General features: G+C 35.0%; 1 protein-coding gene across 2 annotated transcripts in view; it reads right to left on the bottom strand.

The window, feature by feature from the left end:
* The window catches only part of LOC145663012 (caspase-2-like), a 114,155-nt gene that overhangs the window by 24,859 nt on the left and 61,545 nt on the right, over positions 1 to 27,751 (bottom strand). For both annotated transcript variants that reach the window (XM_081729140.1, XM_081729141.1), the window contains exon 6: positions 8,372 to 8,580. In XM_081729140.1, coding sequence (XP_081585266.1) covers positions 8,372 to 8,580 — 209 coding nt within the window. The remainder of the gene's footprint in view (positions 1 to 8,371; positions 8,581 to 27,751) is intronic.

The following is a 27,751-nucleotide window of genomic DNA, read 5'->3' as shown; positions in this document are numbered from 1 at the left end:
AAACTTCAGCCATATCTTTCCAGCTAGAAGTCAGAGATACGGCACCGGAATTCGATATAGACAATACTTACAATTCTGATCAAAGTGGTTTTGCCATGGAACTGCACTATAATCGTACGTTAGCTATACAAGGTCAAAAAAGTAGAACCTTCTGCACAACCCAAGAATGCCTTACCTCATCATCTTACAACGATGCCCCTTATGTCTGCCAGTGGAAAATTAGTTGAGCCATTATATATTGTATAGCAAGAACCGGGAGGACAATTTGAACCACAAAGCTAGAAAACTTTATTCCAGCCCCCAAATGTTAAGCTTTTCGCATCAAAATCTGGCAAGATGGGTAAGCTGCACTAGGAGGTGTGGATCCCTGACGTTTTGGTTCCTAACATACGGGACAAAAGTGTCTTGCTCGTAGATTCATGGTCATCTTTCAACGAGGAAGAGATGCAGAAACACATTCCGGTCAACAAAACGCTATGTATCAGATTCCACCGGAAACAACTTGGGCTGTACAACCATGCGATGTTTGGGGCTTTAGAATATGGAAGAATTTTGTACGGAAATTAACAGATTTCATAATTTTACACCAAATTGATATACAACTTCACCAACGTAACAACATTATAAAATGCAATCTCTAGTTTATGAACAACTATCATCGCCAAGCTACCATGATGTGTTCAAATATAGTTGGTATATATCCGGATATGTAGATACGAGTCCGCCAGAATTTGTTAATCCAGTGAGTTTTCGTTTTCCTTAAACGACAATATCACATGCAATGAGTGCGAAGATATAACATTCCTGATATGTAGCTCCTGCTGCGAAAGTCTTTGTGCGGAACATTTTTTCAAGTAGTTTCATTTCTGTAAAACATACAATCGATAAAGTAAGCATGGATTCTGCCAAACCCCTATTTCAAGCCCTTCAGTTCTCTTTCAACTTGTGATTCAGCATCCCAGAAACTAGTAGAGATCTGTGCCGCACATGTGCTCCACAAATACTTTTAATGACATATTTGAATTCAGATCGTCAAAATGAAGGGGGAATATGTATCACACTTGTGAGGGGGACCCCACACACACAGGGATCCCCGACCCGCAATTGAAGCACCTTTACGCAAAAGAAGACGAATGGACAACGATTGTCGACAACAATAATTCAATTTTTAAATCAAAAGGCCGATTTTTACTATGAAAGCCGAAAATCGCAAATGGAGCACTGCCCCACCCAAATATGAGGTTCCACCGAAATATGTTGTGCCGATGTTTTTTTCCATGAGCCCACCTAACGATCTGCACAAAGATTTTTGAAATCTGAGATTTACACTTCGGACACCCTTCTTATAAGTCTCAAGAAAAAATCTTGCAGTATAATACACCGGAATTTATCGCAAAGATAGCTGATGTTTCGTTCCGCGATAATTCTCATGTTTCATTTCCTGTTGAAGAACAAGAGCAGAGTAAAGAAAAGCTTGCAGTTTTACAACATCATGATATATAATCCGCTGGGAAAGAATGTGGTAATCAAAAGTATGTAGACTCCATCTCGCTTCATCAACAGAAATGTAACTCTTTCTTCATTTTGTACTTCTGAATGTAAGAGTGACATGAGTAATAATACGCATAACAGAATGAGTTCTCCTACGAATACTTATGTTATTCTTAATAACAGGCAGAAGGGGCGAAAAGAGAATTACAGTACGTCTCAGGGGGATAATAACATACACTGTCCAAACAAAACATTAGTATGCAACATGGCACAATTCGAGGGAACGATGAGAGTAATGTTTAAAAGAGAGAACATAGTTTAGGGAATAGAGGGAGATGAGCTATCAAGACTCACACTATTACTATGCCTATTGTTAGTGATACGATTCTGCCTTATATCTAAATTACTATTGGAAATAAAGAGTATAACGCGTTGTTGGATTCTAGCAGTCAAATTTCTATCTGCACTAGGGAGCTTCTTCCACTTAACACTAAACTTGTTAAAAGACGTACTATTATCCGTGACATTTCGGGTAAAGGACTTGAAACTAACTCGTTAGCTGTGTTGAAGTTCAAAATTGACAGATATAATTTTACACACATTTTTAGAGTTTTAGACAAATTTGCATCTACTGTTTTGTTGAAGAATGATAGGTTGCTTCCTCAACATGTTCTATTAACCAGGACATTCACGTAGGTCGCATAGTTAGGTTTGGGAAACCCACTGATTACGCGCTACCAGAGAGTCATGCTATAGGCACAGTTTCCGAACAAACAGCGAACTTAATGCAAGCATATTTCATAACGGCGAAATCTGTAACATTACCGTCAAAACCTAGTGTTTCAGTGCCTGTTCGTAAGATTAATGATTTAGTGGGAGTTAAGAATATTTTGCAACCCAATGAAAAAAACTGATCTAAAGCTTAAATTTTTGTGAATGAGTCTTGAGTGGATTCTGTTAATCCTGTCATTAGAGTAGTCAAGCTTACCGACAAAAAGTTGTGTTTAGAGAGAAATATTCACTTAGGTGCTGCTATTTATGCCGGGTGTACATTACCCAAATAATACAGATAGTGCTCAAAATCATCGTTTAAACAGTAAACACGAAAATAGTAACTTTCCCGCTGCTTTGATGTCAAGCGTGTGGACATTAACCCTCAACTTGTTGATGATCAGAAGCGAATGTATTATTCTTTTATAGAGTATAGAGATTGTTTTCCTTGGTCAGAGGATGATTTTGGAGTGGCTAAGGATTACGTACTGGAAATTAAAATGCCAGATGACATCCCAGTTCATACGAATCAGTTCCCAAATCCCTTCCACTTTAGAGAAGAAGTTATAAACAGATTCAAACTTTGCTTAAACAATGTGTGATTACGAGATGTGTATCTAGTTACAACTCACCCATTCTTCTCGTGGAAAAGAAGTCTGGATGTTTAATTTGGACGCTAGATTTTTGAACCGCCATATAGAATTTAACAGTTATCAAGTAAAGTCGATAGAGGAAATTATTTCGCGTCTTTGTAAATGTTGATACCTGTGCTGCACTGATTTATTCAGCAGTTTGTTCGAGGTGAGGATCGCTGAGGAATATCAACATGTCACTGCCTTTCCAATCCGAGGAATTGGTTCATTTGTTTTAAAACCCTCCCATAGGGTCCTGTTACTAGTCCCGCTGGTTTAAACAGATTAGTGTAAATGGCATTGGGAAGGGTACTCTGCTTCGAGTGTGACGGTCACGTATAAACTCCTCGCCTCTGGACTATTTCCGCTTGTATCTACATAAAAGAGGTGCATATCTGCCAGCTCGTGGAACGGGTAATATGCCATTGTGCAGGCACGTACAGATTAACACAATCAATTTCAAACACGAACGTCTACACTTTTACGCGACTGTGAATAAATGGACACAACCCTCTACCGTTCAACGCACTTTTCCTATCCTGTTATACAGCAATTTCTCACGTGACAGCAGAGCATCGGATTATGATGTATATCACACACAAGTTGCCTAGATGCCTACTACAACACAGCCACGGTCATTCATGCCATTCCACAACAAAACTACAAGACAGCCTTCTGCGAGCCACACGAAATTGGCACACAAGAGACGATAGTTCAGTAGTGTGCTACCAAAGCATTTTGCCCTTAGTAAAAGTGCTATGAGGTACGTACGTGCTGCTACGTGTACACAAAATGGCAACATTCTCTTCCCTCCGTGTAGTATTCCATCCAATTCCAAATTATATTAGAAGGTCAAAAACAGATATTTCTCCATTTTCTGTATGTAGTTCCAACGACCGTTGTTCTAGAAATTTTCTTCAGCAGTGACAAAATCAAATGTAAACGTAATACACTAGGACGCTATTCTGGTATATTCTCAATAGCAATGTAGTTTTTCGTAGCTCAGGGGAAAGGGGCGGTTTGCCAACACCAAGCAAAGGAAAAACCCCCTTGAACGTATCCCCGGAAGAAGAGTCACCTAACGGATAAATCAAGTATACTGTCCCAGCGCATTTTTTGATTCGTATGCAACCTATACAACATCTCGTGTTTCGTCCATTTTTGTTGCTTCTGTACACAGAAGTATCACATTCCACGGAATTACATATTACGAGGAGAAAACCCTATAGTGCAACTTACTTTAGCCCACTATGTTTTCAAGCAATATTTTTTGAATTGCTGTGTCATGTGGAGAATCCCTTGTACACACATTCATCACATATGATCTTTGCATTTTTGGATACTACATGTTACGTTTCTCTACATGCCGCCTGACTGTCTTAAGTACAGTCGTTTCAAACCTAATCTGGATCAATGTTATTTTTACATTTTCACACACTCGTAACTTGGACAGGAAGCCGTTTATTTATCATTTCACCATTAGCCTAGAAAGTATGAAACGTTAAAGACTTCATTTCATTAAAATTCTTCTTCCGAGAGTTTATTCTGTACTGAAACAAAATAGATCAATCACACATGTATATATCTTTCTTTCGAATTCTAAGTGTTCTCACTTGAACGATGTACTTATTTTTGATTGTTAAAATCTTGTACTTGATTGTTGTTCATTTCCCTCGTTCAACATTTGATAAACTCCAGTTTCTTTGGGAGTCACCTTTGCGCCGCCACTGCACTATATCCGATTGTACACTAATGGAATCTACTAGTAAAATAATGGACATTCTCCTTTAGCCCACTTCGATCGGACGTTTTGTTCTTGTGAATTATGGCTGCTTTTACATATTTCTGACAAATTTTCAGGTGATGAAGACCCCGAAAGCAGGCATTTTACACCCAGGTTGGTGTATACTTTTCGTTTTATCTCGGTGTAAAAGAACCACCGCTCGATGTTTATTATATTAATTAAGTTACACCCTGTATATATAGGGCACCATTTTGTGTATTAAAACCACGAAATTTATTTAGTAACGTAAACTGGTAAAACTGTGAATACGTCTCACTTTTTAGTTATTGTATAAGCTATACTTGAGAAATACTGTAGGCATTGATTATTCGAACACTGATACAACGAACACACAGGAATATTCAAATTTGTAAATTAAGAAATTAAAAAACTTGAACTGTTTAAACTTCGCTATATCGATTGCCCTTAGCTTCTGAAAGTATTTTTAGGCAGTAAACTAGTAGCAGCACAAAGAACTCTTTTTACCTAATAGTCCTACATGTCAATTGCATTACTGGCTTTATACATATTTTTTCAAAAGTAATTGTACTCCTTACCTACATGAATGTCTGAATGTATATGTATAATACAAAACTTAACAATTAAAACAAATATTTACATTCGCAGGGCGCCTCTTATAAGGGCGCACTGTACCCTTCACATGTTCTTTATCAACAGCCACTATATGAATTAGTATACAGAACTGGTATATAGAAGAACAACTAAAACCACTTATCTATAATATCATGTTTAGCAGGCCGTAAGTACCCTTCACGGGTTCCTTATCAACAGTAACAATATGTACGGTACTTATTGTACAGAACTGTGCTACATAGAAGAATAAATAAAGCCAGTTATCTTTGATGTGGTCTCACAAGGGCGCCTTATGTAAACAGCACACTGTACTTATCACGGCACTATGTACCAATAACAACTGTAAGAATTTATTATTAAAAAATCTTGTAACTTTATTTACAATGTGATGTTTTGGAGGGCGCAACGGGACATGCCCCGGTGTCCCAGCACGGATCTGACCGATACCCATTCGTTCCTTCCGATTTACCCGAACCTAATTTCATAGTTTTTGAATAGGATTAATTTTTAAAGTTGTGTTTCGTGATGCAACCCATCTCTTCAATAAGGGCCACATTTTTTCAATTGGGTTCAGTTACGAGTGGTAAGGGAGTAATCGAAGCACAGAGTGTCCATGACGTTTGAATATTTCGTCTATTGCAAAATTTTGAAATCTAGACCTATGTGATTGAATTAAACTATGGAGTTCCGACTTTAGCATATTACAATCAAAAGAAATGTTTTTTTTGTTGCTTAGTTGAAACGGAGGTAGAGCTTTCTCCAAAATAATGTTATGATAAAATGCATTATCACAAAACACTACAGAATTGTGAGGGAAATTTGGTATTAATTTATCTGTGCCCATTAAGGGACCCATTTTCATAATTCTCGTGGTTCATTTGGTTTTGCTAGTCACCTGTAAACTGACTTGCTTTCCACATGAATAGTGTATTGAGTACACACCCATCGTCCCCTCTTGCTGGTATCCTAATTAACCTCTGACTAGGAGAGACTGGTGTTAATAGACCGTGGGAGCTGTCGTCGGTCCAATATTTGTTTGCAACGTGAGATGATAATATGTATCATTCGTCTACATAAACTATATTTCGCTCTTCATTTTTATATTCCTTTATACGTCTCAAGTAGGAAATTCTTTTTTCTCGAATTTCTTGAGACTCGACAGGTACGGTTCTGTTGCTTTTAGTTTTTCTCTACAGAAACCCAAGATCTTTTAGAATTATCCTAAGGATTGTACACCCACATTGAAAGCCTACTAATTCTGAAAGCTTTTCCGTAAGTGAAGGAACAGTAGGAACTCTGTGTTCCGTTTTATAAAAGTCATAAGTTGTTCTCCGAATAACATCACTGTCGAACTCATCTCCCTCAACAATAGGTTCCTGACAACGCCGCATATTACTGGAAGTTTCAAACAAGTTTTCTGAGATTTAACTGTCTGCACTTCTTTTTTAAAATTCCTGATCGTCCGTAAGGATACTGCTACTGCCTTCGCTGTTCTTTCTAATGCTTTTCCAACAGGAATTGTAAAGGTACCTTCTCGAGCTTCCATCTTCACAAATTTTATTATACTCCAAATCATCTCTCTAGCCTGACAATGGATTTTTTGTGCTTCACTTTGGAGTTTATAACATTCATATTCACGTTAATTCATTACAACACACACTTGGACACTTACAAACTATTACACTACTCTATCCACACTACACTGGACCAGAGTACGATAATAACACCCTCGTAACAACAAACACCTTATTTTCAATCTACCGGCACATTATACGAAACTTAGGGTCCGCGGTGGGTCAATGAGAAAGTAGCGCAGTGTTCCTCTGGTGCCAGGGGAACACTGGTTCGATCCCAGCTCACGCCAAGTGAGCTTTGTGCTATACAAACACCGTGCGAGTACGTTTTCTTGAAGTCCTACGATTTCCTTCCACTTTCTTCATTCCACCATTTCATTCATTTCTCATCGCCAACGTCTGCTTTAGACTAATCAACATAATTGTTGGATGTCAAACTTAAATATCTCATTTCGCTTTTTACTACACGAAACCCAGCCAAAGAACAAACTTCGGTAAGCATCGGGAAATATCTTATTTCGAGGTATGAGTGAGCTATGTTTCTTATGTTAAGCGAATAGAATGCTACGATTGCTAAAATGTGCGATGTTCTATTGACCAACAGATGTGAAAGAGGATTCCTTTGTCCCTTTTTTGTAACCCAAAGGTCAAAAACGAGAAGGGAGAAAGAATGTTTTCCACTTAGTATTATTTAGCATTGTATTGGTGCTGTCTATAAAACTGATTTTTTGGTTTGTTAAACTTTAAAAATATCGTGTACATCTATTCTTTTGTATGTTAATATCAGGGATTATGTGGAGATATTTGTATGAATTATTCTTTACTTTTTTTACGTGGGGGATTCAGATATATGATACATTAACTTATTCTTTAATTTTAATAATTGATTTCAAATTATCTTGTACTTTGTTTAAATAATGCTGACTACGGAATGAAAAATATGGTTTTAAAAATATTCGGGGAGCGTTACTTCGATAACAGGTCAAAGTAGGGAAACAGTATATAATGTGAGAGCCTACTTTGACAAAAAAAGAGCAAACGATCGTTCATTATTAACAATTGCACCAGTTGCACCAATTGCAAAAGTAGTTGAGAGGATGTGTGATGCTTTGCAAAAAGGTAAACATTCAGTAATATGCAACTAGATTTTTTTAAAAAATAAATCGGTAGCATTTTCTACTGAGAAGTTGTGGTTAGCAACACATCTTGCGCATGCATAGTATCAAACATTTCCTCTTGTTTTTATCTCACCCGCTCAGAAAGTAACGGTTTCAAAGTGCAATGTTAGCTTGCGGGATGTCTACTGTATGTGCAAACCCATTCACTACGTTATCCACTACGTAGTTTTTCTGTTACCACTGTCTTTTATCTCTGCTAAGTTTGCTGCTTACTTCTTGTTCTCTCTGTGTGACTTACTAAGAATGGAAGCTCCAAACAATGACGTTATAGAACATCCAGTTTTTAAACAAAGAAATCAAATGTCAGAAGTGATATTAGATAATATAAATGAAATAATGTGAAGTTACCTGCATGAACCAAAAAAGAACATCTTTGGCTTTCTTGTAAGATGAGGGCATTTTTTGTTTGAAAATTCATCAAGAAGCTTCTCTATATATACTCTTTTATCATCTGTTCCTTCAACGGATTTAATATTTCCATGGCTGAAAATAGCAACTATACACGCATCTTTATGATCCTTTCTCTTTGCAAATTCCCGTACATCGGAATTAATTTGCTATAAAGAAGAAATATAATATAATTATTTAAAATAATTTTAGATGAATTTAGAAAAAAAACATTGCACAAATCTTACACAATCATTAACATTTAACGGAAAATAAATTTGTCCAAAGACAAGACAAACACCAATCAATAAGTATCCTGAAAATGAGGAAAATATTTAGGGTGTGTCCGCATGTATAGTTTTCGAAAAGAGATATCGTTTTGTAAACCTAAACATTGATGCAATGCGATAAGCGCACCATCTTTTAAGACGATGCTGACTGTAAAGTCTTGCCTTATTAACCTTTTCATTTCAAGACTAGCAAGTTGAGAGTACATAGTATGATCAATGAGGTATACCGTAAAATTGTTATTAAGTGTTGAACTGTAATATTTCTTTTAGCTAAATATATATCTAAAGGTAAGCCGTATGTCAATAAATAAACCATAACGAGCGGAGCAAACTAAGATTGTTTAGTGTACACTGTGATGGACAGTTTCCGACAGAACCAAACATGGCGTTAGAAAGTACATTGTTTATTTCCCGTAATAATTTGTCATTTCTGCTGGAATAGGTTGCTAATTACTTTATGAACTCTTTAAGTACAAATATACAGTTAACTGAAGGAAGTGTCACTTTTTGTTTGTGTTCTCGTAACGGTAAAAGACATACTACTAACAGTGACACACACATAGAGTATTTCTGACAGTGACGCAGATACTACTTAGGGAAATTGTTCTCAAAGTAGTTTTAGGGAAGATTTGGGGGACCAATGACTCACTACAACTCTCTGGAAACAATCGCGTCCTTTGTTCGAATTTTCACAGCCACCACAACTGAGAATAGATATTCCTCAGTTTGAAAATAAAATGAAATCTGTATGTTTAACGTCCCACATATGTGCCTTTTACACTAAGGGAGACTATGATTAAGGCAACTGAATGATGATGGAAGAATTGGTGGAATGAGAAAGTGGAAGAAAACGGGAGTACCCCAAGAAAACCCACGAACATGATGTTCAACACAAAGTTAATTACTTGTGCCGGGACCGAGCCAGGGACTCCACACCAGAGGAAAGCGATCAAAAACTCAGCCATTGTCCCTCCTTCTTCAGTTCGAGACTTCGTAGATTAAATTTTGCTTGCCCCACTATAAGAGGAGTTTCAAATTTTAACATTATCTAAATTATTAGATTTTCGATATTCATATTTTCTTAACTTTCGAATGACAGTAGGAGACAACAAGTATGTTGGTCTAGAGAAAAACAAAGACGGAAATCGAGATTTCAATGGATTTATACGTTTCATGGACCATGACATTTAGGAAAAAAGTGATTTTTGGAAGTATGTGGTGCGTGACAAAATTAAGTACTACTATGCGATAGTACAAATAATAACACACGAACAACATAATTACGTATGATTTATCTTTAGCTTGTAAGGCCTGACTATACAAAATTTAGAGTGTCTAACTGTGTTCATTTTTAGTAACTATTTTTGTGAAAGAAATCCCTTTCTCATATTGGCATGAAATAATATATTTAACCGTACAGATGGCTTAAAAATCTTTTGTTTACATATTGTGAAAACGGTGTAGACGTTCAGAATCAGTTGAAGGATGTTTGTGGTGATTCTGGCATTACTGTCTGTACTGCGTGGATGTGAGCGCGTGAATTTACTGAGGTACGAGACAACTGAAGTCCTGCGAAGGTCCTGGAACCCAATCATAACCACAGAAAACATTACTCCTGGTAATACTCTGGTTATGGAGAACAGAAGGCTAATCGTTGGGCATATCTAGAGCTTTGCATGATTTTCTCATTACATCATGGAAAGAATTATGGACAGATCACTTAGAGTTGCCAAAGGTCGGTTCACACTAGGATTTTTCGATAACTAGGTGCAGAGAGGAAGACTTCCCTGATAAGAAGAAGGTTTTTCACAGGCTAAGGACATCAACAACTGGGTGAAAAGAAGATCTCTATGATAAGGAGAAGGCTTTTCAGAAACTAAGGAAATGGAAGTGGCTCCTAATTAATCTTGCTCCCAAGAACTATCACTTTGTGACCTATATCTTTCTTTCGAACTGAAGGATTCATTGCAAGGCAAATGTTTTGAGCCCAGAAGTGCTCTGGAAAGAGATATTTATCCAGTACGTAAAACATACCTCCCAAAACAGACGTCTCAGACGCTTTTGATAGTAGGTTACAAAGATAGCAACGATATGTACAAGTTAAAAGCAGTTGTGTTGACTAATGACAGTAATATATAACACGAAAATTGAAAACTGCGAGAGTTATGGGAAAATGGTGTTTAATTTTCGTATACATCATGTATGTTCGTCTCCTCGTTAGTTCTTAGTAGCATGTATATACATTCAGCGTAGAAGCAACATCGTTCGTTATTCGGTCACAACTTTAAATTTACAGTTTTCATAACGTTCTCAAATTGGTTTTTATTTTTTGTTAAATTTCCTTTCTATTACAAAAGATAGTTAATTTCTCTGAAAGGATAATAATAATAAAAATAAACATTAATAATAATAATAATAATAATAATAATAATAATAATAATAATAATAATAATAATAAACTTCGATCTCAATATATCTCTAACTATTTTGTTGGCATACCAGAAATCAATCTTTCATTAAAAAGTATATAACGAAGCGTAAGTTCGCTTTCTGAAAAAATCCAAAAAGGGGTTTGCTCTTGAGGGTGTTCTCTCTTCGGGCATTTTTTTTTTTTTTGAAAAAACACTGGCAATTTCGTCCATATTTTACAAATGAATGGTTAGCTAACAATACTATAATATGATAAGTCATTACTCATGAAAAAACTGAACGACAATGTACAGTTGAAGAACTAGAAGCAAGAAAATTTAATGCACTGAACCTTTTATCCTAATTAAATTCATTTTGAAAGAAAAATATAAATTCGTATTATAAATTCTATATAATGTAAATTCTATGTGAATTCTAAATTTGTATTATAAACTATTCCAATATATAAAGAATATTGATATTAGATATATAGATATTGAGAATGTTTTAAATAATCTTATTTGTGCGCTAGTAGTTTGAAAGTAACAGTTACGTGTATGAATGTTCTACAAAAATAAGTAAACTTCACTTTACATTCAATATGTATTCGAACAGTACGTATTAAAGACTTGAACAAAATCCGGATATATTTAAGATTTATGGTTCGAAAAGAGGGAGAACGGCTTGTATGAAACACATGTATTACGTCGAATATATATGTGTTTGAAAAAAGACTTACCGCTACTAGTTTTATTGCATCAGCGACATTCCAGATTTTGCTAGGGAAGGACGAGATAAGCTACTTATATAAGAATTTCAGGAATTTATTCTATTCTCGTATTAGCACACAATTGATTAAAACATAGAATTTCCTCAAACTCTTTAAGGAGTAATTGCCCCCTCAGCTCTCACCAAGTGACGTTCCTGTCATATGGAGACTCAATAGTGAAGCCAAGAATGTAGATATCTGACAATTCCTGTTTTAATATAGGGTTAAAAATAAACATGAAATAATTTTGTTTGAGACGCTGAAACTATATCGAAAACATGTCTATCTATCTGTTCAAGTTTTGGTTCAAATGTATCAATATTGAAACCGGAAGCGGAGAATGTTTGAAAGTGGACTTTTTGGTTTTAGTGTACGGATAAAAGCAAATATGGAACCTATTCTTGAGACATTGAATTCATATAAAAATGCTTTTTTGTTATCCTTTACTGTTTCTGCTGTGACACTTCTCAATGGACAAAGGGAATGCTTCTAATCCTTATGGGTAGAAAAGTTTGAAATAATAATAATAATAATAATAATAATAATAATAATAATAATAATAATAATAATTATTATTATTATTATTATTATTATTATTATATAGGTTTATTGGTTTATAGGTCTAGCAACAGTGATCAGCCAAATTTCTAGCTGAGTTGAGTACAGTTGATTTTGAGTCTAACGTCCCTTTCAGCAGCCATGCTATATGAGATGGGACCTACTGGTTAACGTCTAATCCGAACCCCATTAGCTTTACTGGGAATCAAACGCGGATCTCCCACGCCAACGGCGCGTACGCTAACTACTTAGCAACGAAGGAGCTCTCCAAATTTTTAGCGTTTTGTGAAATTGGGAAACCAGTACATTCAGAAGCATAAATGCTTAAAAATAAACAAATAAAGATAATAATCGCTAAGGGGAAAGAACGGAAATGCCAACTCTCTTGAGTAAAATTAACTGTTGTTCAACCAAATACAAATCTATTGAATAAAAGATAAGTAAAGTGAAAGTAAAATGTATCGGTCATTGCAGAAAAGTCGTTACAAAACCATGTTTTTGAGAGAAAAACAAAAAAAAACTTTAGTTCGTACGTGTGTGCTGTTACCGAAATGGCATACCACGTGGTTTGATAGTGAAGATATGCTATTATTTTATGCAAAACAATAGTTCTTCATTGTCGTTCATTTTGTTGATAGACAAGCTTGAAATTTGGCATATGTGGCCTTCCTACACGGACTGAAGTGAGAATGAAGCAACGAAATACTATTAGTTACTAACTTACGAATATTATACTGTTGCACGAATTGCTTTGAAAAATCAATAAGGACTACCTTAACTTAATATGAGGCAATTTAGTTGAGGTTTGAAAGAAGGTACCCTAATACGTAAATCTTTAACGTAGAAACGCCTTTAAAGATCACTCTCTAATACAATGTCCAATCTAAGTTATTGCAAGACAAACAATAATGTTTGACAATAAACGCGGAGGTTTTTGTTTTTCACAAGTTCATTCAATTTACAATATAAAATGAAATGAAATCTTTGAGTTTTACGTCCCACGATTATGCCGGTTAGGCTAAAGGAAACGGGAATTTACAATAGAATTCATCATGTAATTTACAATAGAAAACTTTGCAAGTTGACCGAGTAAACATGCTAATAAAGCTGCGTGAAGAAAGTCAAAAGAACATACTCAAAATGCACAAGGAATAAAATAAACAAAACTTGTTCGATTCACAATATGAAAATAATGACATTATTTTGGATATCAGTCTTTCTTTAGTTCTCTTCGCTCCGCTTTTTCTTCATCGTCATTCATGAGTTTCTATACATCTTCATGAATTCTCGGCCATTGCCGCAATCTATGATAAACCTCGAAATATCCGCTCACCTAAACTCGTAACTTTCTTCAGATGAGAACTGGAAAGAAACCCTATGATTTTGTTTTTCATCGGGGTGAAAAAAAATCGCCACAGAAGCATGTTTTTTATACTTCTTCGGCTACCATGTTCTGAATGACTTAATAACTGATGTGGATACTTCTTTCACGCCACACGGTCCAATAGTTCTTGCACGTTCAATCAACTGGTCGTATTGTTCTACGGCGTTTATTTTATTCCATGGAAGAAGCAGTTTCTTGACACAACCAAAATCTATGTCCCATGGTAAATATGAATTTTTCTAAATGGGGAAATAATTAGTGATGTTTCGGAATCGGCCTGTATTGGCTAGATTTAACAGAAAACGAAGAGTTGTGTGGTTTTTATTTTGACCTATACAACAATCACTGAATAGAACCAAGTTCTGAATGTTAGGCGGTAGTTCATTCTCAAAGTACTCTAATAAAAAAAGAGTAAACTACATCAGAAGTTTTCTTCCCTTGGCTCCCGTGATAAATGTAAAACTTTGCTGTGTTCCTTTTCGCGACATTTTTCTAGTACTTCTCAGTATGTTTAATTCCTTTGGTCTGCGGAGGTTCATCGTCGCTACTTCCAGACGTGGCAAAGTAAACACAACACAAGATGAACACGTTCAACAATGCGACAACATCCATGACGAACGAACTGTGTAACTATTACGACGTACTGTGTCGTACTAAATATCTAATCATAGAGACGCGTTTTAGCGGAAAAAGTGTAACTGTCTAAAGTGCATTCAATAAAAGAGTTTCCTTCAATAGCAGTAGGTATTACAAACTACATTCAGTGGAAGAAAGCAGTTTGCGGCATGCGTAACTGCTGGCAGTGTTACACATGTGTCCTTGTTGCACTGAATGGAGTTTTTAATATTCAAAATAACTGCATTCAGCAGACCGTAACTGAGATCTCTTTGTGGCAAATAATGGACCTACCTATGTAGATAATGAATCTACTGTTATCGCAATTTCGACCAACATAACATGTTGCATTTGCCGTTTCTGCAATGACCGATTCAAATATTCTACTTTGATTCTTTGCAAGGGACACATTTCAAGCTCCATAACATAATCACAAAATTACAATCTTTCCGCAAGCACCGGTTAGTAATACCGCCACACGTTTTAAAGAAAGCAATTTTATTAAGATACAGAACATTATTGGCACACCCATTTTTTTCTAAAATGTTTACTCCTTTTACACATAAATATCAATTGAAACAAATGAAGGGAAATGAAAGTATCGTTTGTCTAATACCTGAATAGTGTTTACTGTATTTTTAAAATGAAGAAAATTCACGAACAAATTTTGATTTGCTGCAGAATATTGTGTTCACTACAACTAGCATTTATTTTTCTCGCAATTTAAACAGAATATTTATTCAATTGTCACATATGTAATAACAGGCCTACAAATGTGAGCAAAAGAAAGAAAATTAAACATTAAAATATATATGTATAAGATAATAAGTCACTAATATTTTCTGAGTTGTAATGAGAAAGTTGTGGTTCCTTTATTGATTCATCTGAGCATGAATCAAAATGAATATTTCTTGTTTCTGTTGATTGATTGCGTTTGTTTGTAAGATATTGTTCATACTGTTTCTCTTTCTAGGGGGCCATTTTATATTTCTTGTCGTTTCTCGTCTTCGACAAGGATAGTCTTCACGACGTTCTTGTTAAGCTTATGGAATGTTGCTTCCGAACTCTCTTTGTGCTGATCAACATTTCAATTAGTAATTATTGGTATTTCAATGGGAATATTTCTGTATTAGATACAGAAAATAGAAGTTAAGCCAATAGATTGTTGTCCAGTTCAAGTAGGCTACTACTGAGTGCCGTTGATATAAGTTTAAATGCAATTTGTCGTTAAGGATGAGGAATTATACATTGAGAACTGTATTCTGTTGAGGTTTGAGGTCTCAAAAACGAGGACATCTCGAGAGAATTAACCACAGACATCTTATCATAATTTTCATCCTTATTTAATTAAGTGTGAATTATTATTTCTGTTACTTTACTAATAAGAAGTTAAAAGTTGAGTCAGTTTCTTTGCATTTCATATACATTACGAAAATTTGCCTTGTTTAAATTATCGACAAGTATTCTTGTGCTGCGAATGACCTTTATCATCGCTTGGGTCTGACCATTTGTTACGGAACTTGTGTCATATGCATGTTCTTGTTTCCTTGATTCCAATTATTGGACAATTATCCCTATATAGCATTTTAATTTCATAATACTATGTCAAAATTCTACTAATATTATGTTTAAAAGTCAAATATATAAATTTACAAAACTAAAAGAGAAAAGTGTTTCGAGAATCGGAACAAGACTGAAAAGAATCCTGGGAGAATCTAGACAGTATGAGACTTTCACAAAATTTACGAGAGGAGACATGGAAACCATATTTGTTGCGTGGTTTGCTCTAGCGGTCGAGGCTAATTACCACATAAACAATTAACAAACTTTCTACAAGAAGTAAATAGCATTTAATGAAATATGTTTTATTTAATTTTCATAAATGAACTATGAAACAAATGTACGACTATAACCTGGTTTGTTTCCTCAATTCTCAAAAAAATAAAAAATTAAAGTTAATAATTACAACAGAAATATATTAACTTACGTGAGGACTAAGGAAGGTAGGGATGGGTGGAAAGCAAGGGGTTATTAAGGATTAAACTCAACTTGCTGCAATGAAGAGTTACTAAATTGAAGTCGCTAACTTTGCTTCATGTAATAATCAACATGAAATCTATTAAGTTGCTTATTTACGTATTCAGTAAATAATTTACACATAACGTCAATAAATGACAAATGCAACAGTACTCTTATCTTAAACTCACAGGGAAGCTTAATATGGACCTAACAGCCCACTTCAGTTAGAAATTTGCCATAGTAAGTATATACACTCCAATTTGTTCTATTAAGTAGACTATCTGGCGTTAAAGCATAAATCATTCTTTGCCAACACAGATAACCCTTAATATTCAACACCCAACAACATTCTCGTTTTTCTGTTTTTTTAACCTCATCTAACAAGCCCATCGAGCTTCTTCCTAAAGCTTTTGTTTCTCTTTTCCAAAACCCGATGTCTTAATACCAGATACCGAAATAGTTTACGCCAATGTAACTCAAAATCTCTGTTTTGGTGTGCGATAATAGACATATTAGGTATAATTAATTATTATATGTTTTGTGTTTGTTACCCTTCGCAATTTTTGCAAAGGCTGGCACTGAACAAGGCCCCTTGTACACCTCCTCTTTGGAGTACACCCCCAATATTACCTAACAATTTGTGGCGTTTCATGTACACCGTTACCATCGACATTTTAACACCAACAAAATTTGGTTCAATATATTTTGAATAAGTACATGTACACATAGCTGCCTGCAATTCTGTCGCCCGCCAACAGTGACCAAAAGCACGGTTACCATTGTGTAGATGAAAATGTTATGGTCGCGACTAAATGAGCACGCGCTAAGGAAGAACATTTAAGTTGCAAGATCTGTCAATTACATAAATAACGATATAAAGTTGGATTTTTATAGATATTCGACCTAGTACAAGTGATAGTGGATTCTTACTGATAAAGTTTGTTTAATTCAACTGATCTAATTTCTCGTGAAGTAACAACTGTTCCCCAATTTTCATCACAAGATATAATTATCTACATACAGTAGATAAAATAAATATTTCCATTAAACAGAATCTTACATGGTAAAATAATAAATCGAAAGGGAATATTCGATATATTATAAAATCATGAAATTATTTCTTTCAGGTTATATATATATATATATATATATATATATATATATATATATATATATTCAAGCTTAAGAGGGTGGTAATTGCATCCTAAAATGACGTGGCAGCACCAGAAACTGTGCCGGAAATGTATAGACAAAGATCCTTCAAATTTTGGTGTTTGATTTCATGCGTAGGTGCCACTAAATAGTGTGAATACGAGACGCCAATAGTCACTTTCAGTTCGGTGGAAAACACGGATAGATCTAAAGCTTTGAAACTATAACTTTCTGCAGATATTCACAGAGGGAATTCCAAGTTTTGAATTACAATTAGCAAATTTATTTCCACATCTGTTCTTAATAAGTTTAATCGATCGTATGCCCGTGGTTAGCATTCTTGATTCGCCATTGAAAGGTATTGGGTTTGAATGCAATAGCCAACCATATTGATTGAGATACTTCCTGGATTTTCCTAAGATATTCTGGAAAAGGTAGGGATGACATTTTTGGACTTGGTTGACTTTCTTCACTTACTTTCAAATTGTTCTTATTGTTGAGTGATAATAATTCCAGTGTAAATTTAATCGCATGCTATATCTTAATGTTTGTTAATTAAATACGCCAAATAATGATAAGAAGAAGATGGTGCCAAAGCGAATTGTTGGTGTGCGTGTGATAGTTGTTTGTTGTTTCAAGTTTGATTAACTGTGAAAGCAGACAAATCTTCTATCTTTAAACAATATTTAGCTCTGGCTAGCACTTAATGCAGAAAACGAGATACTGTTGGCAGTATCGCGTTCACTATAGCAGAGCCCTGCAAACCCATTCCCGTAGACGGCTCAGTCCAGTCCGGCTAGATCTGTAGTCTGTGCCCGGCCCGAATCTCAAGCCGGGCGGAGAACGGGCAGGGCTTAAACGGTCCAGGCTGTAAATGAGCCCTCACAAAAGAGCCAGGGTGTAAACGTGCCGGACAGAGACCGCGGAGGGCGTAACCGACGGGTGACATCAACGGCAGAAGTCCTAAAAATATACTAGACCTAAATTTTAGGACTTCTGCAGTTTAGGACTTCTGTCGTTTAGGACTTGTGCCGCGATATGATTTTTAGGACTTCTGCCTTTTAGGACTTGTGCCGTTTAGGTCTTGTGCCTTTTTCATTCACTTGCTTTAGTTCTGAAATTCGCCACCACCAACAAAATTGGGACGATGCAACAACTAGTTGGCAATAATGTTACGAACGGAGCCAATTCCAACAGTACCAGCTATATTTGTACTACTAAGATTATTATTATCACTATCTGTTCTGCACTTATACACGAATTACATGATACACCCTATTTCATTCTAAGAATTAATTAGATAATTAGTTAAGAAATTCGTTTCTTTCGAATGGAGATACGAGAATCCCATGACAAATTCGTAAAACAAAAATAAATAAATAAATAAATAATTAAAAATGTTTAAAAAGCCTATTTTACCAGACTTCTGAAACTAAGCAAACATTCAGAATTGCAATATGTACTATGCAGAGCGTATTTTATTAAGAGTAGGAAAAAATCCACCAAAGTTTACTTAATTAGGACAAAAGCTCACTAGACATTTCACGAGTGAACATTAAATACCAACTGTATACATAAAGAACGCAGTAAATTTTAAATTGAACAAAGAACATTTATTATGCAATACAGTGGGTGACATTCATAAGTCCTAAACGGCACAAGTCCTAAAAATATAGGCACTAGACCTAAATTTTAGGTCCTGTTCCATTTTTGTAGAAATTACTACATAGTCATTTAGGGGTGTAGCCTGCAATTTTTTCTAGGGGAGCAGGCTTTTTAAATATTAAAAGCAAATCAAAAGTTTGTTTCCAGATTACGAAAGCTTCAATAAGACAATAAATTTATACATATTACACATGTACATAAATACATAATATTATTATATTTCCAGTTAGATTATTTTTGAAACCTGAACCTTGACAGAGCTTAAGTTTAAAACCACAGCTTGCGGGAAATATATGAATAAGCTAGTTATAAGAAATCGAAAACTGTTCATGGAAGTCCATTTGTTTGACTGTATTTATCTTCTGTACTCTTATATAAAAGAGTAAAGATGAGTGATTTTTGGGCATACTACTACAAATAGAGTCGTTAAATTTTAACTATAAAATGTAATTTTCTTATGAAAGCAGGACATAAGAAAAAAATTTTTGGAAACAAGTATCATAAAAAGGGTGGGGCAAGATTTTTTTAAAGGGTAGTGTATCTCGCAAGTTTCTGGAGCTAGTAAAATAAAACTTGGCATATAAACTTTCCTGTTTAAAAAAACTGAAAATTGAACACATAAAAGGGAAGGAGCAAAGGGAGCACTTTTTTAATGTCCGAATTCCCCATTACTTACTTAAAAAATATGTAAATAAATTAAGGAAGGATTTCTTTAAGCTAGATGCGCGAAACTCGGTATTTGAACTTTTAACTAAAAGTAATAAAATACTATATGTTTCAGCGTCTTGAAAATTACACTTCTAAAGGGAAGAAGGGTCAATTTCTATAATATTAAAATATCCGACTGCTTATGAGATTTGGGCAGAAAACTCTTTTTCCTTTAGGCCTCGGTTCAACCAGTTAAGCAAACGAGAGTAGAAAGTGGCTGATTAATTAGGTTCTTTTAATTATTTTAACATGTTGACATAGTTTAATTCTTTTAAAAGTGTATTCTTTCACATTCTATTATAAACATCCTTCATTTGCTGTAATTATTAAACACGTTTAATAAACATAAAACAGACTAACTCCCGGTCCCGGCCAGGAATGTGTTTTTGGTGTTAAGCCATCATTTGCCATCCATAACATAACCTTTGATTTTAACTTCACGTACTATTAAGACAAGTCTCAGAAATGTAGCATATATGAAATATACTACTGCTACTTCTGTTACTACTACTACTACTACTACTACTACTACTACTACTAATAATAATAATAATAATAATAATAATAATAATAATATGTACTTCTGAAATAAGTATGTTTCTATGTGTTATTAATTCTTTCATAATCTTGAAAGAAACTTTTGATTTGTTTTTAGTTTGTAAAAATCAAGGCCCTCTAGAATAACTTGCTGGCTACTCCCTGAATGACTATGTATTGGTTTCTGTACACGTATTGTGTTATCACTTACTAGTCTAGTGTTATTTGTAGAACAAGACAATGGTTCTTGTCTTGGAATATCACTAGTTTGGTGTGGTAGTACAGTAATAGAGTGTGACCTATAATTTAATTTCCTTGTAGGGTATGCTATCTGCAATGCAATACACTGTATATCCTTCTTCTTTCTAACAAGGCTGGGTGATAACCCCTGCAATTCCATTACAAATAAGGACGAAATTATTTTATAAACTACTTGGTGAACCTTTGTTCATATAACGCTATTAGTTCTTACAACCTTTTGTTAATCTTATTTAACAATTGCAAAATCGAATAAGAGAGAAAATATATAATGATGATGATTATTTATTTACAGAAGGTATACATACAACAAAAGGGAATCTTTTGGTCAGTACTGCGTATCTGCTAAACCAGGGTCAAGCTCTGTGTGTCACAAAAGTTAGTTTAACAGAGTTTAAAATAATATATATTCTGTTTGACTTACAAAGATTATCATATTAGCAAAATGATTTGAAATAACACGCCAGGTATAAGATAAGCCTTGGGCTATATCGCCTAGAACTGTTTTAAGAGTGAATCTATAATTTATGCATTAAATTTCATTACTGGCTACTTACACGTTTCGGCCTCGTATTGGAAGTCAGCTTCTCGTGTTCTTTTCATATCCCACGATAACTGTTTTAATTACACACTAATTATAGGCACTACGATTCGACACTTATAGCGGTCATTTTCGATCATTTTATACATCTTCCTCTCCTTCCCCCAAGTTGCAATGCTGAATTAGAATTTAAGCTTCATCGGAAATGTCAGTGTTCATCTCAGCAACCCCGAAAACTATGGGTTCGACACTAAGATCGATAATTTTTAATATATATCCGCACTTTCTTCCTCCACGTTGCACCTTCAAAGTGAAATGATAAAACCATCTCAGGCCCGAACCTCATGTATGTTGAAAGTTTTTGTCGAGATCAGTCTGGTGGTTCAAGTATTGTTAAGTTACAAATATAGTTTCTTTCATTTTTATAGATATATAATTACATTCTTTCATTTCTAGTCTAGTTATTACATTCTAGTATACTTTCATTTATATATATTTATAAAAGACTCAGCTATTGCTTCTGCACTATTTCAATGGTTAGTACTTTAATACATTCCTTCCTCAACCATGGTTGCGGAATTGATTAAACGTAATGTTCTTGTATTAAATAAATTTATTTTAAATATATGTTTCTCATTAATTTCAATTAAGTTGCTTTTCAAAGATCCTCTAAAATTTCAGTGATGCACTATGAGCTAAAAGCCATTAACTTCTATGGCCACCCTGCTACAAACTACAGACTAAATATTCGATAAAGCATTTCAGTAGTAAGTAGTTGCCACAATATCAATATGAACGTATTTAATTCCAACGGTAAAAACTATGTTAATAACACTAAAATTATTATTAATAATGATAACGAGTAAGGAGTAGTTAATTACGAGTATGACAATAATTTGCTACAGAAAGACTTCTGTACAAGAAATATATGTGTAAAAATAATTTACTTCAAAACAACACAAGGAAAGCAAAATTTATGACGTACATAAATAAAACACAATATTATGTTACTAATATGAGGTCAATGGTGTCGAAATAGAGACCAACAGACATTATGAAAGATCTGGGAATCACATTTGGTAGGAAGTTAAAATTTTGTCAACATAGAAATATATCATGGAAAGAGCAAGAAAGGACAATGGGCTTCATTTATTTATTTATTTATTATTTCAGAACGATAGAATATGTATTTATACAAATAACTTGTAAGAACTAAGGTTCTGTAATATGAAACAGTATATCTAAAACTTTGACTAACACATTGACAGTTTCTTCTTACGGACGCGATGGTAGCGCCACAAGAAATTTTTAGGACTTCTGAAGTTTAGGACTTGTGCTGCGATATGATTTTTAGGACTTGTGCCTTTTAGGACTTCTGCCATTTAGGACTTGTGCCGCGAAATAATTATTAGGACTTGTTATTTTAGGTCTAGTGCCGTTTAGGTCTTGTGCCTTTTAGGACTTCTGCAGTTTAGGACTTCTGCCGCGTCCCCTAACCGACCTGAGAACCTCCAAGTTTAATAAGTCAAATCAATGTTTCAATATTCAATAGAAAATGAGAGATGTGTCGTCATAACATTACAATCTCTATTTCTCCTTTTTGAATGAGAAAATCGTATCAAATGCTACACAAGGTTTGTTTTTTATATCCCTATTCTATATGTCTACTTGTTATTTGTGCTTGTTCTGTACATAATATAGTGCCATATTTATTATATAATACAGCTCATGGAGATAAAAATCTTACACTACATTCATTAGTGCGTTACGAGTAACACAGAAGATAGGCAAAACTCTTACACCGTATGTAGTACTAAACTACAACTACTACTGATAATACTGATACAACTAATACGACTGCAAATACTAGTGCTTATTCTACTATTACTGCCGCTACTACTACCATTACTACTACTCGTATTATCATATTAATACGACAGTGATTACTACTACTGCTATTACTAGCAATAGTCCTTCTAAAACAAATGATATCGTAAGTTTCACTTCCCACGATTATCCTGGCTAAAGGAGATGGTGATGATGAGAAATAAATGAAAATATTGGAATAAAGAAAGTGAGAGAAAATGGGAGAACCTACACACACGGCGTTTGTACACCACAAAGCTCACTTGGTGCAACTAGGGATAGAACCAAGAACACTATGCACATGAAGTGAACGCTCTACTTGTAAGTCACAGCGGCCCTAATACTAAAACAGTACAACTACTAATACTACTACTATTACGAAGCATCGGTTCAAATTCTACGCAGACCGGTCATAATAAGTAGCATTTCTCCAATTTTTTCTATAATTATAAGGTAAATTCTGTACCATCAGACATGTCAACTCTCACGCAAACTCGAACAGATGTAATACTATTAGCAGTGGTCGTAGTAGTAGTAGTAGGTATAGTAGAAGTAGTAGCAGTAGTAGTAATTATAGCAGTAGTGGTAGGCCTAGTAACATTAGTAGTGGTAGTAGTAGTAGTAGTACAGTAGTTTACAGTCTTGCATAAAGGGTCAGTTTTCCAAAGAAATTACGATGATCATAGGCCGACAGTATAGCGCCCGATCCGTCTTTTGAAGTGTTGAACCCGATCATGCCCAGCCCAGTTTAGGCCGAAATACTTAAAACGGGACGGGTAGGGTAATCCGCCGGGCCAAACTTGCTCGCCCGGCCCGTGCAGGGCTCTGCACTATAAATTATGAAGATATTGGACATTTTCTTGAATAAAGAATCGGGAAAGCAAGCAAAAACTCAAAAAGGATTCGTGATGAGCTGACCCCTTAATTTAAAATTTCCAACTGATCGGCTGAACCCCTTCAGTGGTTTATAGCAACAAATTCTGTTCCCTTTCCAGTTTAATCAACACCATGAATTAGTTATTTGAATTAGAAGAAAATAATGTCTGAACTAGAATGTCGGAAATATTATCTTTGGAAACCTATGCTTTAAGTTGAGCTTTTCTCTTCTTGAAAGCAATAGTCCTTCATCTGCTCAGAGTTGCGAGATTTCTATTATTATTATTATTATTATTATTATTATTATTATTATTATTATTATTATTATTATGCCTTGTGTATAGCCCGCTCCCCTCAGTTCTTTGTCACCGGAACTGGAAGAGTCACTACTACTATTACTGCTACTACTATTACTACTACTACTATTACTACCGCTACAACTACTACTACTACTACTACCACTAACGCTACTACTACTACTACTATTTACACTATTTAAATCTTCCTTACCACAAGATTTACATCTTAAATCGTTCTAACATGCGATTCCGATTCATTATGAACTAATATGAATCTTTAGAATCACCATGATTCATTAAAAATCACTGGGGGAAGCGGGCTATAATGAATCCTAAATCCGTTTTGACTTAATAATATTTGTTTGGCAGGCAAAAAATGAAATACTAACGTCAAAAGTACTAGGTACTAGAAGCTATAATCGCATCACAGTGCGATTTGCTAAAATATTATAATGTACTTCATATAGTAAAAATTACACACTAGATTCAATCAGTTAAACTGCACTATATTTTGTAATAATACCCTTATATTAAAATTATGAACGTTTATCTTATCCGACGTCATGCTTAGCCATATATGATAATTATTTACAAAACAAGTACATGAAAACGAAACTGATACCTAAGTAATCGATAACTGTCATGCCGACGAGTAAAAAACACCTTTTTTATAACAAAAGGAAAATTAGACATTAGGGCTATAAATCAACCAATTTTATGACATTCGAAATAACATTTTTCTTCTTCTAATGAGTAGCTAGTGCATATAAATATAGCACATTTATCCTAAATAAATATAGAAAATACACGTTATCGTTGTAACTCGTATTTCCAGTTGCAATAACTATCTGGTCCCGGAATTATTTGACGAGTATACAAAATGCAGATATATGCACTCACCCAATTTTTTGACAGGGTAATTATTAGCCTGGCTACCCCACTATGGTATGACCTCTGTTCTGAAAAGCGACGTTACATATGAATCACTAACATAGATTTAGGATTTATCCACAAAACTAAGTTAATTAATCTATGCCAACAAATCGAATTCACTCTCCCTCACTCTGCGTCATTCATATTACAATAAATTCACATAAACGAATAATATATTATGAGTACGACTAGATAGAATCACATATACCAAAGCCCCAGGCCCCCGGTCAGGCCTTTGCCATGAGGTGTCATGTTCTAGAAAACTATTCCTTCAGGAATTCACTTCCCTTTACAGCAGACACCTGTTACCAACACATACTTCAATTCAACCGGTATTATTCCTTCCATGTAACTTTGAAAAGCAAACACACAATTTATTAGAAAGAACTCTATTACTACTACTACTCTGGCAATCATGTGCATGGCTTATTATGTACACTTTGCGCACACCTATACATGTTAGAGACAATAACAGAATTTATTTTCTCAAACATAAACAGCGGACACTGTCTTCCAATAGCCTACCTATTAAACCTTGCATTTTGCGAAAACACTCACTGTTTACAAATGTGATTTTTGCAACCTTTCAAATATTTATTCGTAACATTTTTTAATATTATGTTTTGCAGTGTAATTTAGTACAATGTATTATAATAGTGTCCTTGTAGTTAATTGTAAATATTACCTGCAGGAAAAGTAATTCATATCTGTGATATAAGGGTGGGAAAATATTTCAGTCTTCCTGCACATTTAGTCTTCTATTTACAATAAAGACTACAATTTACTAGATAATTTACAAATATGAATATTGTTGGAGATTGTTTAAATCTTTTTCATAGCATTTGAGTGAACACTACTTTTGTACTATAATGTAGTACAGTGGATTATAATGGAAACCTTGGGCATAGTTGTACCAAATTTCACAAAATTAAATCCCCACGTTAAGCGGGTTTGCATATCCAGGCTCCTAACTATGAAAACATTTACGCTCACTCCAACCTCAATCATTTCACGAATTCAACCTGTTTTACGTATGTTATTAGGACATAATATCGATTGTGATTTATTCTAAAAACACTTTTATACATTCCAAGAGCTGTAACGTCCAAATATTTACTGAGAACTCATAGTCGTATCGGAATAAACAAAAGCGAGTATGGAACAGTAAACTGCTTTCACAAAAGGCAAAAGAACATGTGCAAAGGCATACAAAACGGTCGAGTGGTTTGCGTCGATACACTATCAATCACATGTTTGTGTGTTCAAACCCGGTAGTAAGTTGTTTCTTTTTTAAGTGTCTTCCTATTTTCATCCGGAGGCTGAAAATATTTCTTTGAGTAACTCATTCATAACGTGTTTGGTTGCTGGAGTGTGTGGACGTGTGCTGCGCGCTCTCTGTGATTGATTCACTTCGTAGTGTTGGTTGTCAAATACCTCGCTTTCTACGTGTGAGTGTTTGTTTTCCCATTGTTTGATATAGTGAAGCTTCTATTAATTTTTTTCAAGTGTTTTTTTTTTTTTGCTTTTCTTAAGTTTTCGTTTTCTTCCTTTTGAATACTGTGCTCCATTTAAAGATGTCAACTCTCAAACGAGTAAACACTCTGAAGTTTGATTTTGGCCGTGTCTCTGAGCGCCCTACGTCTCTTGTAATTCATGAGTGGTTGCATAACACTTTGCCTTTACTGTTGATCAAGTGTTGAGTATCGAAATGGACATGTATCGTAAATGTATTTTTGTCAAATTGGTCTCTTTACATTTACGTGAAAAAATCCTTCGCGATACAAATGGTGTTGTAAAGTTTCGCGATTCACAAAGTTCATATGACATAAAAGTAACTTGGGCAAATGTTAGCATTCTAACAGTGAAACTGCATGTTACTCCCTTGGAGTTGTCACATAATGACGTCAGGGATGTCTTTGAGAAATACGGCAAGATATATAGTATACAGGATGAACTTTATTCAGCCGACCATGTCTACCCTATACGAACAGGTACTAAGTTGATCAAAATGGAACTGAAACATGCCATCCCTTCGTTCATAAGTATTCAGAACAGTAGATATTGTGTTACCTATCCCGGTCAACAAAAGACATGCTTACGCTGCAATTCTCTCCAACATCTACACTCCGCATGTCCACTCCGTCCTCCCCCACAGGCTGTTTCTGGTACCTTGAGTTATGCTGGACGAGTATCTGTTCCAAAGCCCTCCAATTTGACATCACCCCCGGATTTTGTTCCGAAATTTTCCAACCTTGCCCCACCTATTCTGCCACGAGGAAGTGAAGCAAGTTTACCTGCAGTGTCTTCAAAGGTTTCAGTGTCCGAAAGTTGTGTTTCCCATGTTAGTGAGCATAATACCGTAACACCTGTGTCATCTGATATCAACAATACCAGTGATTTTCCACCCCTCATGTCTCAATGTGCTGCTGATCGTGACAAAACGTTTTCATGTGATAATGAGG

The sequence above is a fragment of the Thermobia domestica genome, chromosome 10, assembly GCF_964235325.1.
Source record: "Thermobia domestica chromosome 10, izTheDome1.hap1.1, whole genome shotgun sequence".
NCBI lineage: Eukaryota > Metazoa > Arthropoda > Insecta > Zygentoma > Lepismatidae > Thermobia > Thermobia domestica.
This window is presented reverse-complemented; position numbering and strand designations above follow the sequence as displayed.